Source organism: Scyliorhinus canicula, chromosome 16, assembly GCF_902713615.1.
Source record: "Scyliorhinus canicula chromosome 16, sScyCan1.1, whole genome shotgun sequence".
Classification (NCBI taxonomy): domain Eukaryota; kingdom Metazoa; phylum Chordata; class Chondrichthyes; order Carcharhiniformes; family Scyliorhinidae; genus Scyliorhinus; species Scyliorhinus canicula.
The window spans coordinates 30,362,943-30,379,535 of NC_052161.1; the positions used below are offsets into that span (position 1 = coordinate 30,362,943).

Here is a 16,593-nt window from a genome sequence, read left to right on the forward strand (position 1 = left end):
CGCTGCCGCCGGCCAAGTACTCCACCAGCCCAGTAGTGGTGGCGACCCTGCTGATATGGGGCCAGTGGAGGAGGCATGTAGGGGAGACGGGGGCGTCGGTTTGGGCGCCAATCTGCGACAACCATCGGTTTGCCCCCGGGAATATGGATGGGGGGTTCGAGTATGGCGGCGGGCGGGGGTGGGAAGGGTGGGCGATATGTTCCTGGAAGGGAGCTTTGCGTGTTTGAGGAGCTTGGAGGAGAAATTTGGGCTGGTAAGGGGAAATGATTTTAGGTATCTACAGTTGCAGGACTTTGTTCGTAGACAGGTCCCATCTTTCCCACGCCTCCCGCCAATGGGGATCCTAGACAGAATAGTCTCTAGGGGGGAAAGAAGGGGAGGGTAGAGTCTCTGGTATTTATATTTATACGGTGCTCATGAGGGAGGAGGGGTCCCAGACAGAGGAACTGAAACTTAAATGGGAGGAGGAGCTAGGCGGGGAAATGGAGGACGGGCTGTGGGCAGAGGCCCTGAGTAGGGTAAATTTGACCGCGACATGTGCCAGGCTCGGGCTGATTCAATTTAAGGTCGTTCACCGGGCCCATATGACGGTGGCTCGGATGAACAAATTCTTTGGGATAGAAGACAAATGCGCTAGGTGCGCGGGAGGACCAGCGAACCACGTTCACATGTTTTGGGCATGCCCTAAGCTGAGGGGGTACTGGGAGGGATTTGCGGGCGTCATGTCCCGGGTGCTAAAATCAAGGGTGGCGATGGGTCCAGGGGTGGCAATTTTTGGGGTTTCGGAAGACCCGGGAGTCCAGGGGGAGAAAGAGGCCGATGTTTTGGCCTTTGCTTCCCTGATAGCCTGGCGACGAATACTATTGGCGTGGAGGGACTCAAAGCCCCCGAAGACTGAGTTGTGGCTTGCGGACATGTCGAGTTTCCTGGGTATGGAAAAAATTAAGTTCGCCTTGAGGGGATCTGTGCAGGGGTTCGCCCGGAGTTGGCAACCATTTATTGACTTCTTTGCGGGAGAGTGAGCGTCAGCAGGGGGTGGGGGGGAGGGGTAGAGTAGAGTAGAGTAGGAGGGATAAAATGGTGGGTAGTACCGGTGGGAGAGGAGCGGGCTTGTGCAGTATGTTACGATTGAAGTATTGAAAGTACATGGATGTTTGCACATTTTTGCCTTTTTTGCTTTCTTTCTGTTGATGTCTGTAACTGTTTACAAAACCAAAAACTACCTCAATAAAATTGTTTATTTAAAAAAAAAATTAAGTACAATAAGTTGTGGATGACACAGTTAAGCACAGTTGCCTGCACGACATCCAGCTCATAGCGTTTCTTCATCTTGTACAGCCTTTCCTTATCTTCAATACAACTGAATTTGAAGTTGCTTAATTTGAACTGCTCGTTGAATTGAAGTGAAAATGTGTTTTTAAAAAAACATCATGTACAGGTTTATTTAGAATTACTTTAAACTACTTCATCATTTACATTTTCCTGAGCAAAATTGTGACTTTGACTTAGTAGGATTAGACTGCACAGGTTTTCACCAATAAGATACTGTACGAAAAATTGAGAAATACAGAAGTATGAAATTTCACATTTTCAATTCGAAATTCTTCTTTAACTTCTGACATGAATGTTTCATTTTTATTTAATATACAACTATGTATGATCACATTTAGCATTAAAACATTGCCATTGCACCTTGATGGTGCATTGGCATTTTACTTTGCCTCAGGGAACAGAGGGCGCAATTCAACAAAAAAATGTCCAATCTGTTTCACAACGGCTGCATTGGCGAGATCGCGGCCCGTACTGAACGGCACTTACTGCCAAAAAAGAGCCCCCATGAGATTCTCAATATTACTGGCTGCCTCTCTATCTGTTTCGCCCGACTCATGCCTCAGCTTCCCGTTGCTCACAAAGGGGATCTGCTTTTAAACTCTCCCTCACCACTCGTTCCCAGTCAAGCACGACCTGCTCCTCACTTTGGGGATGCTGACCTGGCCAGCCTTCTTGAAGCTGTGGTTGGGAGGTGAACCATCCTGTTCCCCCGAGGGGGGTTGGGAGGACCAGAAGCAGGGTCAGCAATGCCGCCTGGGATTCAGTGGCAGCGGCTGTCAGTGCAGGCACCACGACCAGGAGGACCACCGTCCAATATTGGAAGAAGACAAACGACCTCCAATGAGCTGCAAGGGTAAGTTCCCACTTCTCTCCTGGCATCAGTTCCACCCGCCACCTTTCACCCTCCTCACATCCGATCTTCGTGCTTGTTCCTCAGCATCCCCTGGCACCCACTAACATAGACCCTTCAGGTCCAGCTGTGGTGCCCAAACATGCCAACTGCTATAGTCCCCCCTGACCCATCAAACGTGCAGCTCACAATGCCCTCTCTATGTCCCCGCAGGAGAAGATAGCCCAAAAAACTGGAAAGGGCCTCGCACGAAGGGCTGAGTCCCAGAGATTTGAATCCTCACCCCCTGTGAGGAACGGGCCCTGGAAATTGTGGCGTTGCCTGAGGAGAGAACAGTTACTGACATGAGGTTGGCCTGTGCCCAGAGAGATAAGGGTCCGCTGTCCCCTGGAAATTGTGGCGTTGCCTGAGGAGAGAACAGTCACTGACATGAGGTTGGCCTGTGCCCAGAGAGGTGAGGATCCACTGTCCTTCACCCATATGACTTATCTCATAGAATCATAGAACTTACAGTGCAGAAGGAGGCCATTCAGCCCATCAAATCTGCACCTGCCCTTGGAAAGAGCACCCTACTTAGGCCCCACGCCTCCACCCTATCCCCCTTTATCCCCGTAACCCCACCTAACCTTTTCTTTGGACACTAAGGGCAATTTAGCATGGCCAATCCACCTAACCTGCACGTCTTTGGACTGTGGGAGGAAGCAGGAGCACCCGGAGGAAACCCACACACACACAGGGAGAACGTGCAGACTCCACACAGACAGTGACCCAAGCCGGGAATCGAACCTGGGACCCTGGAGCTGTGAAGCAACTGTGCTAACCACTATGTTGCATATTAGACAAAATGATCCATCCCTCTCACTGACCACATGACCATCTTGCAGATTCTCCTTCTGATGAGGCCGGGCCATCCGGTGTCATTCTCCCCACATCCTGTGTTCCAAGAGACCACCTCAGAGGAGAGCTCCGAGGAAGCCACCATCGAGGCATCACAGCTATCACCTGCATCTTCCATCAGCGCAGAGACACACACCTCAGTGGGTAACATTAGTGGACAGTTTTCTGAGGCACAATCTGGTGAGCACCACACATTTGCTGATGCACATCAGGTAGAGGCAGGAACATCCAGGGGAGACAGCAGTCGGTGCTCTGCTGGGTCCCAGGACTCAGCTGGGTCCCAGCCAGATGCTAAGCCTCTGGACAAGGTTCGACGAGAGCTGATGCAGATGACAGGACACAGCCGTGATATTCAGGAGGGAGTATCAGCGACACTTCAGCAACTGCAAGGCCGATTGGAGGAGTCCTGTTGCCTTTCTTTTCCTGGGTGGCTCTGCTCTAACTATGGCAATCAGTGGGTTTGCCCTTCTTTCTTTGATATCTATATTCTAATGCTCAGAGTTGCCAGGTATCAAGTGATACCGCCACAAGGTTCAACCAGCTATTGATCAAAGAGCCAAACACCAGTTAGTTAGTTCAAGGTCAGGGGTACTTTATTTACACACAATTAGTCATGCAACATAAACATGACTAGTTAGCTACACCTATCGACTAAGACAACCTGTACTTAACTTCAGGCACCCGGCTTAGGTCAGAGGAACAGTGGCCGTTGTTCGATTCTGGATCTATCGAGTCTGGAGAAGTAACCGCTGCTCAGCTAGGCTCATTCGCCTGGTAGCGGGCGTTGAACTTGGTCTTGCTTCTGGTGTTGCTGCACTTGGAAATGGTCATGGCCAGGGCACCAGGTCGAACAGAGGACGAACATATGGTGGACTCTCTTCTTATACTTTGGGGTTTTCGCACTCTTTTGGGCAGTCCTTCAGTTTGGACCCCACTAATTGTGTGATCCCTGATCACTCTGTTCGATTCCTAACCAATAAATGGGCGGGGGCCTGGATGGCTGGGCGAGTCCCAAGCGGTCACTGACCCCGTTGTTTACGCTTCCCTTGAACAGGGAGTAGTGCCGAAATGTCTGGGACTGTACCGGTCGCTCGAGTACCAGTCCTTTGTCTTGGTGAAGGTGGGCCATCAAATGCTAATCGGCCCATAAAAATGCTAATTGGTCGGAGTTTTGATATCGTCTGGACTCCTTGCTTGCAAATAAACATTTCAGGCTCTGAGCCTGTCTGAATCTTGCTTTGTCCATTTTACCCACTAGGCTTTGAGAGTTTCTCTGTTCCTGGTTGTAAGTGGCCATCCCAGATGGCTACAGTCCCAAAGCCTCCAGGCGAAGGAGTTGGTGCCGACAATGCGTGGACTGAGGCCAACACTGCTGGAGTGGTGACCGCAGTAGAAAACCCGGAGCATGACGTTCACGTCTTTAGAGGTGGTGTCCAAGGCATTGCTCAGTCTGTAACGACCATGACAGGAGGACCTTGACATCACGTTCCAGTCACTGAGGGACATGGCCCAGACGCAGGTGGACATTGCTGAGGCACTGAACAGCATGTCCCAGACACAGGACCATGGCTGAGGGCGTCGAAGCCATGGTGCAGGCAATGGGGAGCTGCAAGGACTGGCAGCGCCACGTGACTCAGAGGCTTCTGGAAGGCACTCATGCTGTCCCTCCATCCCGTTGAGCACCCCAGGATCCATGGGGCACTGTCAGCGAGGAGGAAGTCCTGGAGGCTAACCCAAGAGTCAACAGCAGTCTCCAATTCTTCTGAATCATCTTCTCCCGACACTGCCGCATCTTAAGAGCAGCAAGCAAAACAGGGTGGCATGGCAATGCCAGTGACACTGGTAAGTTGGACACCCCCTCCCCAAGCTCCAGGCCCTCCAGAGAATGTCCACCGAGGGCATCAAAAGCAGCAGGCTGCTTCCACCTCTGATGTGCATCCTGGGGACATACCTAGGCATAGCACCAGACCACGAAAGATCAAGAAGAGTGAGGAGAGCTGAATGGGCACTGGTGAGGTCACTATCTGTAGCTAAGGGGAATGAAAATCGGTCACAGTAAACTGTTTACTATTAAAACATGTAACATCTGATTCATGTGAAGCCACTGTCACGTTAATCTTCACAGCCGGCGTGCCTGCACCCCCAGCCCCTATTGCCCTCTGCTGCCCCCACCCCCTGGGCACAGTGGTCCAAGATCAAAAAACCCCGATGCAGACCCCATTCAAAGGATGTGTGTGTGTTCGTTGTCAGCAGAAAGATAGGAGTCAGAATTATGTAGAAACTGCGGAGCACCAGAGCTTTCCTCACAGCGAATTAGCAACACTTCTGCCTTGTACGGTCACCTACTGACAGTGCCGGCACAGGCCCATCACCCTGGACTGATGCTACACAAACTCTTGGAGGGAGGAACAGAGTGGTCAGGAGGGGGGCGGTGTGATGGCAGGGCGGGGAAGTCAGGTAATTCCTGTGAGGACGCTGCATTTTGCTTCAATCTCGCCAATGAGATTGAAATGAATGCAAATCAGACTTCTTCCCGCTATTTTTGGGTGAGATCATATCATAGAATTTACAGTGCAGAAGGAGGCCATTCGGCCAATCGAGTCTGCACCGGCCCTTGGAAAGAGCACCCTACCCAAACCCACACCATCACCCTATCCCCGGAACCCCACCCAACCTTTTTTGGACACGAAGGGCAATTTAGCACGGCCAATCCACCTAACCTGCACATGTTTGGACTGTGGGAGGAAATCGGAGCACCCGGAGGAAACCCACGCAGACACGGGCAGAACATGCAGACTCCGCACAGACAGTGACCCAAGCCGGGAACCAAACCTGGGACCCAAGAGCTGTGAAGCAACTGTGCTAACCACTATGCTGCCGTGCTGCCCACGGATCCGGAACTCGTCATCGGGAACAAGCCGGCTGAATCGCAAAACGGTTTGCACCTGGTGCAAATCTTGATTTTGGCCTTTCCCATTATTCACCCGACATGTCTGGATCTGCGACAGGCACCACACAGTGGTTGAAACACTCCCAGGACAAAGCAACATTCAGCTTTTCTGGGAAAATGGTCCAATAGGTGGAAGTTCAGAAAAGCTATTTCTCACTTTTGAGAAAGCAGTGACTGAAGTACATTTGAATTCTCTCTGAAAGCACAAGACTGTCAATGTCAGTTGGGCAATAACGGCAGCCCAACTTTAAACAGCCCAACAGAGGTTGTGTGTTTCCAGCCAGCTCATTCCCAGTGCTGGCCAGTGTCAGTACAGAAGTAGGACATGTACACAGCATCCATCTTGTCCACAGCATCCATCTTGTCCACAACCTCTTGCTGTGCTGTTCAGATAGGGAAGTGACGGATTTCACCAGCAATGGCGATCACGACAAGTTTGTTGGATCAAATAGTCACTTAAAGTGAGAAATGATGAAGGACAGGATCAGAAAATGTACGGCTTTGAGGAACTGGATTCTAAACAAAATGGGGATCTCCACTCAATCCAGATGACCATGCATGAGGCCTGTCCCAAAGGAATTGGAAAGCAAACAGCACAAAGAGAACTAGCACAGGAGTATGAAACAGTGGGAAAGATGTGAATTATAGATACGAGATGAAATTTGATCCTGAAGGAAAGAAAGAAAGCAAGCTAGGTGTCAATCTGTAATAATTAGGACATTGAAGCACTAATGTGCTGTGTCCTGAACTGGATAAAATGATCAACTCTTCCCACTTTCATATGACCCACTTTCCCATTGCTGTTTATGGAGTGGCTCAGCCCCCATTAGTTGGGTTGACAGTCAATCTCAGCATTTGTTCTTAATACCCAATGTGTTGAAATTTAGTTGATCATAACATTCCCTTCCCAGAGCCAACCAGTGTACAGACACAGGTTAACGCTGAATCACAGAGTACATTTGTAGAGATCATTTTCTCCTCTTATACCTCACCTAGATTTCTATGGCGACACAAGGGACAACTCCTGGTCCCCTTCAGTCACCATTGCAGTTAATGCTGAGCCTGATGGGGGAGCCAAGGCCCTGTCCCTCTGAAGTACTTTGATGACAACTCCATAGCTTTGGAAAGCCTCAACTGACTGATGTAGAATCCAGTCTCCAGCACTTCATGTGTGGGAGGTCAATCCCTCGAATGGACCGACACTGCCCTTGTGTCTGTTTCTTACAACAGCAGCAGGACATCCCTCCTGGATCAAAAACCAGGATGACCTTCCTGATTCCTCTAATTCAATTCCTTAGTTTCCAGACTTCCCGGCTGTCTGTTATGAAGCCAGGTGTAGACTCCAGGCTCAGTAGAAGCAGAATGGGACAAGCATCTGGAACTGGGGAGTTAACTGAATGTGGGTTATTTGGGAGGTTCTTTCAGTGAAAAGTTTGCAATTAGCTTGGGTTCTGGAACAGAATGCTCATTCTTGAGAGAATGATATTAGTCTCATTGCACGAGTGAGGATTTGTGTTTGGACAGACACTTCTTGCTGTCCAACAAGGTGGTGGGGGGCATGGGGTAGGGGTTAGATATTAGGAAATGGTGCGGTGGGTTCGAGGGAGGAGAAAGGAATTAGAGATGCAGTGGGTGATGGGAGGGGAAGGGGAAATGGAAGGGTGAAGGGTAAAGTGGCACGGTAGTACAATGGTTAGCACTGTTGCTTCACAGTGCCAAGGGCCGGCTTGGGCCACTGTCTGTGTGGGTAGGCTTACATTAACACTGCAATGACATTACTGTGAAAATCCCCTAGTCGCCACACTCCGGCGGCGGTTCGGGTACACAGAGGAAGAATTTAGAATGTCCAATTCACGTAACAAGCATGTCTTTCGGGACTTGTGGAAGGAAACCAGAGCACCCAACCTTTTTTAGACAGTAAGGGCAATTTAGCATGGCCAATCCACCTAACCTGCACATCTTTGGACTGTGGGAGGAAACCGGAGCACCCGGAGGAAACCCACGCAAACACAGGGCGAATGTGCAGACTCCGCACAGACAGTGATGCAAGCCAGGAATCGAACCTGGGATGCAGGCACTGTGAAGCAATAGTGCTAACCACTGTACTACCGAATATTGTCAACATCATGGGCTGAATGCTCTTGTCCCCCAGCTGCGTGTTTCGTAACAGTGCGCATTCGCTGCCGGGATTCTCTACTTCAGCCACTTCAGTCAATAGGATTTCCCATTGAAGCCATCCCACACCTTCGGGAAACCTGCGGGTGGGATTCCACTGCCGGCGGGAACAGAGAATCCCAACAGCCGGAGAATCCCGGCACCTTTTGCAAATCACCGTGAATTTTAAGTTCCTTGCAAATCTTTGACCTATCACTTTGGTGGCACCTTCCTTGCATTTTATTTTAAATATTAAGTGTGAAACGTGCCCTCAATCTTTGATGGTTCATTCATCTCAGCTGTCATTCTCTGCCCTCTATTTGATGTTTCGGAGAAAGGGCTGTGGCCAAATAAAGTGTGGATGATATGGAACCTAACCTGATTCCTTGAAGAAAGGATCAGCCAGGTTGGAACATCTTATTCTGTTGTGTTCCATTTCATACAAAACAATTAAGAAAATATTTACCACAATGGAACAGAAATATTAAAACATAAATATGAAACCTGATTATAAAGTCAGGATTACCAATGTAAAAATCAAGCATTGAATGTTATAATCACTCTTTTTCTCCTGTTAAAAATGTGAATCTTAACATAAAACATTTAATTTTCTGGATTTATTTTTGTGACTTTGACTGCTTCAATATAGCCAAATAAGAGGGGGGGGGGGGGGGGGGGGGGGTGGAGAGAGCCAGTAAAATATATTAACAGCTGTCAAAAGCAATTATTTTTCCAGTTGTTTTTAACTTGAGTCTTGAGCATATTTTGACAGTAATATCACAGCTGGATAGAACATGGGTTGATGGCTAATGTTCTGAAACCAATGCACTCCACCTCCACTTAAGATCTCAATGGACTGCAATGCATTAAGAGGAACAGCAAATTGAACGTATGTAGCAAGAACGATAAAATAACTATAAATTAGTAATTATCAAAGAAATGGTAAACTTTCATACCATTTCCATGAGCAATCTCCACACACTCTGTCCCCAAACTTGCATTTATAAAATGCCTTTCACAAATCCTTTCATAGCCAATGAACCATTTTGAATGTGCATTAACTGTTTTAATGCAAGAAAATGGGCAGCTAATTTAGACGCAATAAGGTGCCACAAACACCAATATGATAATATCAGTTACCTGTAAACGGCCCACCTTTAACTTTAAACATAAAACCGAGAATCCCTACAGTACAGGAGGCCATTTGGCCCATTGAGTCTGCAATGGCCCTCCGAAAGAACACCCTACCTCGGCCCACTCTCCCGCCCTATCACCGTAACCCCATATAATCCTGCACATCTTTGGACAATAAAAGGCAATTTAGCTTAGCCAATCCACCTAGCCTGCACATCTTTGGACTATGGGAGGATACTGGAGCACCCAGAGGAAACCCACGTAGACACAGAGAGAACGGGCAAACTCCACACAGACAGTCACTCAAGGCTGGAATCAAACCTGGATCTATGAGATGGCAGTGCTAGCCACTGTGCCACCGTACTCAGTAGATTGGTTTCAAATGGGTTAAAATTGGCCCTGTACTGTTTTAGCAATACAGAAATAATAGTTGAGAGATGATTATTGGCAGGACATCAGGACAGCACCTCCATGCTTCTTCAAATTATATCATAGGGTCTTTCGTATCCACCCAAGACTGCAAATGGATACTCAGTTTAACAGACCATACAGTAGACGCCACCTCTGACAATGTAACACTCCCTTTGTATTGCACTGAAGTGTCAGCCTCGAGTATGTGTTCAAGTGTGTGGAGTGTAGTTTAAACTTAAACTGATAACCTCTGACTCAGAGGTAAGAATACATTATTGAGCCAGGGGTGGCATTTAAAACCTCTAAGGTACTCAGTGTAGTCGTATTTTGGTATTAAACTAAATATCAGTCTTTTTTTTTTGTTTATCCTTTTGGTTTTGCAGTTCTCAGTTTCTCTAGTTCCATTTATCAGATGTATCTGGGTGGATTACAGTTTGTGTGTATATCAGCTAAATTGACTATAATATTATCACTTGTGAGTAAAAGTTTCGCAAATGAGAAATGGTTCATCTCAAAGTCGGCAGATAAAACAGATGCAGTCACAGCATGTCATTTTACAAGTATAATTATTTTAAAGCTTCTGTTATTGACCAGCAAACTTAATGAGACCATTGTGCAGCTCACAATAATGTCAGTAAGGTAGAATTATAAATCCTCTCTACTGCTGAGACCACTTTGTTGTGATCTGTAACATTCACAGTACAGTTCCCCAAAATGTTTAAAGCTCTGTCTGATATAAATACGTCCTTATTTTCTCTTGTGAAACTGACAAACCTAATTGGAAGTACCGCCGATTTCCTAAGTAGAAATGTTATTTCAAAACATGCACGAAACTGTTTCGACTTCTTAGAATTGTGCTGTTTGCGAGGCTCCAAAAAATAGTTTTCAAGCTTTTTTCCAAAAAAAAAACACAGGAGCGGAATTGATTCTCGACTTTCAGCGAGTGGGCGAAGTCATTAAGACTCTGTGATTATGATGTAATTTTTTCACCGTTGCCAATCTGTTTAAGTATTGATGAAATCGGGAGTATTTTTGAGGCTGCAGCGGGCATTTGGAACCAAAATGGTTAATAAATGAGAGAGAATAAAATATGTAGGTGCTATGTGTGTCGAAGAAATCAATGTTAAAAAAAAACAAGTACGGTATGCTTCCATAACGTGCGATGGGGGCATGACACGTTCAAGCACCCAAGGCTGATGTGAGAAGGTGGTGCAGTGTGTGAGGTGCTCAAAGCCAGTGTGAAAGGGCGATGTAGCAATCTGCCTGTGCTGGGTGTGCTGAAACAGTTACATCCAAGGTGAAAGAGTGAGGTGGTGTGTTGAAGGTCTGATAGGATGCTCTGGCGAAGCTGCCAAACCTAATGTGAAATGCTTAAAGACTCAAATGGGATAATAAATCCGCTTTCATATTTCTCTACATGGAATAACCTCTGCCAGTAACGGGAAACGGCCAATAGGAGTCACCGCCAGCACTAAATTACATCTTCCTCATCTTTCACACACACACACGATCGCATTTCTTCTGTAATCAGGGCAGTGTACACTCTCTTATTTTCCAGTGGGGTGCTACGGTCGACATCTGCAAACTGCTACCTCACTAATTGAATTCTACTTTAAACCTGATGAGGGAATAGCACTGCTAAACGTTAAACGCATTAGACGAATAATTTGCTGGAACGCAAAGGGATCAAGAGCAAAAATAATTTAGACGAACAATTCCCCATTGAAGAGTTTGGAATTAGTTTAAATCCACGGTTTAGGCAGAACAACAACAAAAAATGAGAACGAAAACACAATTTTACTTTACAGGTAATTTACATGAATAATGAGACTAATTGCCTTTATTAAATAAGTGTTTACTTTGATTGAATTTCTGGCTGCTGATCAACAGATGTGCTGCAACACACACCAGACTTGGGAAGCTGCTGCAGGATAAATTATATCACACAGTTACAATCCTGTCAATGGAACACATTAATCACACTGGGGAAAGCCTCGCTGTTGACATTCTTACACACCGCAACTTACTCAATGCCCAAGACAAACGGCGACAATGTATTTATTTACGAGTAACCCACAAGTAAATATTGCTGGAAATCTCCTCGAGCACCTGTGTAAAAAATGGTGGCTTAAAATAACAGTCGGGATAACCCAGCGCAAAGATTAACAGTCATAGTTACCAATTAAGTCAATTAGTGCTTTGTCAGAGAGCACCGGAATTTAGGCAAGATACAGGGTTTTCCTTATTTTCTTTTAGAAAGCGAAATACACTTTCTTGCAATGTTACAGGAGCTGAAAGAGATGCAGGTTAGGACGGCGTTCTCTTCCTTCTGCACGCTTTGCACAATGCAGTTGCTACACAACAGCCCAGTTTTTAACCCGGGAAGGAGAGACGGGAGGTGGTTGGGGGGGGGGGGGGGGGGGGGGGGTTGGCTGAGAGGCATCCAAGTGGTAGACACCGACTCTCACTTCCAGTGGGAGATCAAGATCTTAAAATGAAGACACAGCGAAAGTAAAAGATGAGCGAGGCTGAGAATGTGTTTAAAAAGCCGGTCGTGTGGTTAATGGACCCCTCCCCCCCTCCCCAGATGATGTATAGAAGGAGGATGGATGGATGGGGGGGGGGGGGGGGGTGGAGAGAGAGATAAAGTAGAAACAGCCGCAACCACTGAAATATAGAAAGAAACAATAAATACATGGACCAGAAAAGACAAACTAAAATATTGTCCACAATTGGAGGGAATACGGAAAGCACAGGTTGGAATTGGAATGCCGACAATGGGAACTAATCTGGTTAGAATACAAATCCACTTACATAAAAACTCCAAAGAGGAAAACTCTCATGCCGACCTCTATGGCCAGATTCCACATGCTCTTTTTCTGTCCTTCCTTAGGAGATAACTGCATGGCTGAATTGACGATTACTGATGTTTTTTAAATATAAGTAACTGGGCTATAATCTCCCCGAATTAAAAAGAAGGAAGGGGTTTCGGGTGGAGAAGGAGTTGTGGTAGTTTGTCTGGGCTGACAAGCTGTCCCCAAATGTCACTGGGCTCGGCAAGGAGTGAGTGCCCCCAGGCAGCGGGCTCGGAAAACCCCGCGTGCAGCCAGCGCTCAATTCCTGCTCCCACTCTCCTCGGCGAACTCATCCCCGGCAACGTTATTGTACGCCAGCGATCAGGTGAGTCCGCGGAGGAGGGGCCGAAAGTACTTTGCTTGGTGTGTGTGAGAGGGGTGTGTGTGTGTGTGAGACTAGGGTGTGTGTGTGTGTGATGGGAGGGGGGTTTAGGGAGGGGTGTGTGTGTGAGGGGTGTGTGAGGGGAGGGGGGTTTGGGGAGGGTGTGTGTGAGGGGAGGGTGTGTGTGTGAGACAAGGGTGTGTGTGTGTGATGGGAGGAGGTTTGGGGAGGGGTGTGTGTGTGAGGGGAGAGGGGTTTGGGGAGGGGTGTGTGAGGAGAGTGTGTGAGGGGAGGGGTGTGTGTGTGGGGAGGGGGGTTTGGGGAGGGGTGTGTGTGTGAGGGGTGTGTGTGAGGATAGGGTGTGTGTGAGGTGAGGGGGGTGTGAGGGGAGGGGAGGGGGGTTTGTGTGGGCTGTGTGAGGGGAAGGGTGTGTGTGTAAGGGGAGGGATGTGTGTGTGTGAGGGGAGGGGTGTGTGTGTGGGGGGAGTGAGGGGAGGGGAGTTTGGAGATCTGTGTGTGTGTGTGTGTGAGGGGTGGTGGTGGGGGGGGGGGGGGGGGAGACTCGCAGGTCCAGGTGAATGCCATTCTCGGTCTCACTCTGACCTTCCCCGGGACACACTGTGGGCTGGGGGGGAGGCGCCCAGCTCCGAGAGACTTAGCACATCTCAGGAGGCTGCGGCTCCGCTCACTGAAGGCAGGGCGTTTGGGCGTGGGATAGAGGGGAGGGGGGAGGGAAGGTGAGGGAGGGAGAAGGAGGGGGTGAGGGAGGGAGGGAGGGAAGGAGGGGGGTGAGGGAGGGAGGGAGGGGGTGAGGGAGGGAGGGAGGGAGGGGGTGAGGGAGGGAGGGAGGGAGGGAGGGAGGGGGTGAGGGAGGGAGGGAGGGAAGGAGGGGGGTGAGGGAGGGAGAAGGAGGGGGTGAGGGAGGGAGGGAGGGAAGGAGGGGGGTGAGGGAGGGAGGGAGGGAAGGAGGGGGGTGAGGGAGGGAGGGAGGGGGTGAGGGAGGGAGGGAGGGGGTGAGGGAGGGAGGGAGGGAGGGGGTGAGGGAGGGAGGGGGTGAGGGAGGGAGAGTGGGTGGGAGGGGAGAGGGAGGGAGGGAGAGTGGGAGGGAGTGAGAGAGGGAGGGAGAGGGAGGGGGAGGGAGAGACGGAGGGGGGAGGGAGAGACGGAGGGGGGAGGGAGAGAGGGAGGGGAGGGAGGGAGGGAGGGAGGGAAGAGTGAAGGTGAGGGAGAGAGGAGGGGAGGGAGAGGGGGAGAGAAGAGTGAAGGTGAGGGAGAGAGAAGGAGGGAGGGAGGGGGAGAGAGAAGGAGGGAGGGAGGGGGAGAGAGAAGGAGGGAGGGAGGGGGAGAGAGAAGGAGGGAGGGAGGGGGAGAGAGAAGGAGGGAGGGAGGGGGAGGGAAGGAGGGAAAGAGAGATGGAGGGAAGAAGGGTTGTTAGGGAAGAGGGTGAAAGACGGGATGAAGGAGGGAAGGAGTGGGTGAGGGAAGGAGTGGGTGAGGGAGGGGATGAAGAAGGGGAGGGGAGGGAACGGGGGAAGGGAGGGAACGGGGGAGGTAGGGAAGGAGGAGGTGAGGGAGGGAAAGAGAGAGGGAGGGAAGGGGGTTAGGGGTGGGAAGGGGGGTTAGGGGAGGGGGTGAGAGACGGGATGAAGGAGGGAAGGAGGGGTGAGGGAGGGAAGGTGGAGTGAGGGAAGGAGGGGTGAGGGAGGGAACGGCGAGGGAGGAAAGAGGGAGGCTGAGAGACGAGGTGAGGTAGGGAAGGAGTGAAAAACAGAGTTGAGGGAAGGAGTGGGGGTGGGAAGAAGGGGCAGCGCTGTGTCTGCCAAGCTTCTCTCGTTTTCAGCACCAACGATTGGCGCCTTTACCCAATCAGTTGCCCACAAACAGGCTACAAATCTTCTGCCTCCCACTCGATTCTGAATGTGTGTTTTTAAAAATTATTTATTTTAATCCAGGGTCATTTGTGTGAATGACTTCTGCGGAGGGCGAGTGGGTTCTCTTGCGACGAGGCAAAATGCCCAGAGAGAACAAGGGGAACATTCCGTTTGAAATCCGTGCAGAAAATCATTCGCCCCCTCTTTCTGATCGGCGTTTAGATTTTTTTTTCTTTTTGATGTGTCCGCTGGCAAGTTGCCGAGTTCGGGCGCAGCTCGGTGCTTTAGGAGTGAATGTGCGAGTGGAAGGATAATCCTTGGTAGCTTCCGTTTTTGACGATGTAGCTTACGTTTTTTTCCGAAAAGTTTATGGTTCTGAATAAGGTACACAAGTGCTTGGCAGAAACACAGACGGCGCCACGTTTACAGGAAAGTACCCACTCCTGATCAAACTGGGGGAAACTTAATCAGTGTTTAAAAACATTTGAAGACACACGAGCTGCAGTCAACAAATCGCCTTCCCATCAGGTAGAACATTCGCCCCAACCATTGCCAACGTTCGGTATCACATTGGACTCAGCATTTCTCATGGGGTGAACCCAACAATATCTACACTGCCTGCATGTGGGGGGTGGACTGGGGGATTCGATGCTGCCTTATTTGACATTCATAAGTTCATTAATGCCCACATGGGTTTAATAGCAAGATCACGTACACTGCTCAATTAAAAAAGAATCAAGTATTAGGCTTGTACCCAATTATTTAAGTCACATTGCAAATCCTGTACGTCTACATAGTACTTTGTGGGTACAAAACACTTTAAGTGCAAATCAGACTTTAATGCATAGAACTAGACCAGTGTTAATGCATTTGAAATGTTTTTTAAATGTCTTTAGAGACATTTAATTTATGAGAATAGGCCCCCACCCATTTTGTTGGATGAGGGCAAGTGGTGCGCCAATAGAGTGAATTGTCTCTCCACTGAAATGCTTGCTGTAAAAAAATATAGAATAAACCAACTTTACATTATTGGTAAATTATTCTCAATTTACAGATAGAGTCGTAACATTATTCAGCCATCAAGGACTTATCGATTCCACTCCAATTTTCCAGCAATTGGTCTTTAGCCTTGCATATTTCAAATGCTCATCTAAATGCTTCTTAAATGTTGAGGGTTCCCGCCTCAGGCACCGGAATAGGGCGACTAGGGGCATTTCACAGTAACTTAATCATAATAATCGCACATTGTACAAGTAGGATTCAATGACGTTACTGTGAAAAGCCCCTGGTCACCACATTCCGGTGCCTGTTCGGGAATGCCGGTACGGGAATTGAACCCGCGTTGCTGCCTTGTTCTACATTACAAGTCAGCTGTTTAGCCCACTGTGCTAAACCAGCCCTTGCAACTTCATTGCAGTGTTAATGTAAGCCTACTAGTGACAATAAAGATCATTTAAAAAAAGGATTTCCTCAAATCCCTCTAAGTCGTCACCTACTATTCTTAAATCTTTGCCCCCCCCCCCCCCCCAAATGCCCGGTTACTGAACGCTCTACTCAGGGGAAAACGTTCTTCCTATCTACCTAACCTATATCCCACATAATTTTGTACGCCTCAGTCAGATCCCCCCTCAGCCTTCTCTGCTCTATGGAAAACAATCCCAGCCTCTCTTCATAGCTAAAATGCTCCACCCCAGGCAACATCTTGGAGAATCTGATCTGCACCCTTGCTAGTGCAATATATTCCTGCCTATAGTGCAGTGACCAGAACTGCACACAGTACTCTACCTGTGGACTAACGAGTGTTTTATACACCATAA

At 48.8% G+C, this 16,593-nt stretch overlaps 1 protein-coding gene across 1 annotated transcript in view; it reads right to left on the reverse strand.

Annotated features, from left to right (window-relative positions):
* Positions 1–12,990, reverse strand: part of plpp4 (phospholipid phosphatase 4) — a 380,012-nt gene extending 367,022 nt beyond the window's left edge. The window contains exon 1 of the mRNA XM_038773401.1: positions 12,543–12,990. Within this exon, the coding sequence (XP_038629329.1) occupies positions 12,543–12,634 (92 nt within the window). The 5' untranslated portion in view covers positions 12,635–12,990. The remainder of the gene's footprint in view (positions 1–12,542) is intronic.
* Between the last annotated feature and the right edge of the window lie 3,603 nt (positions 12,991–16,593).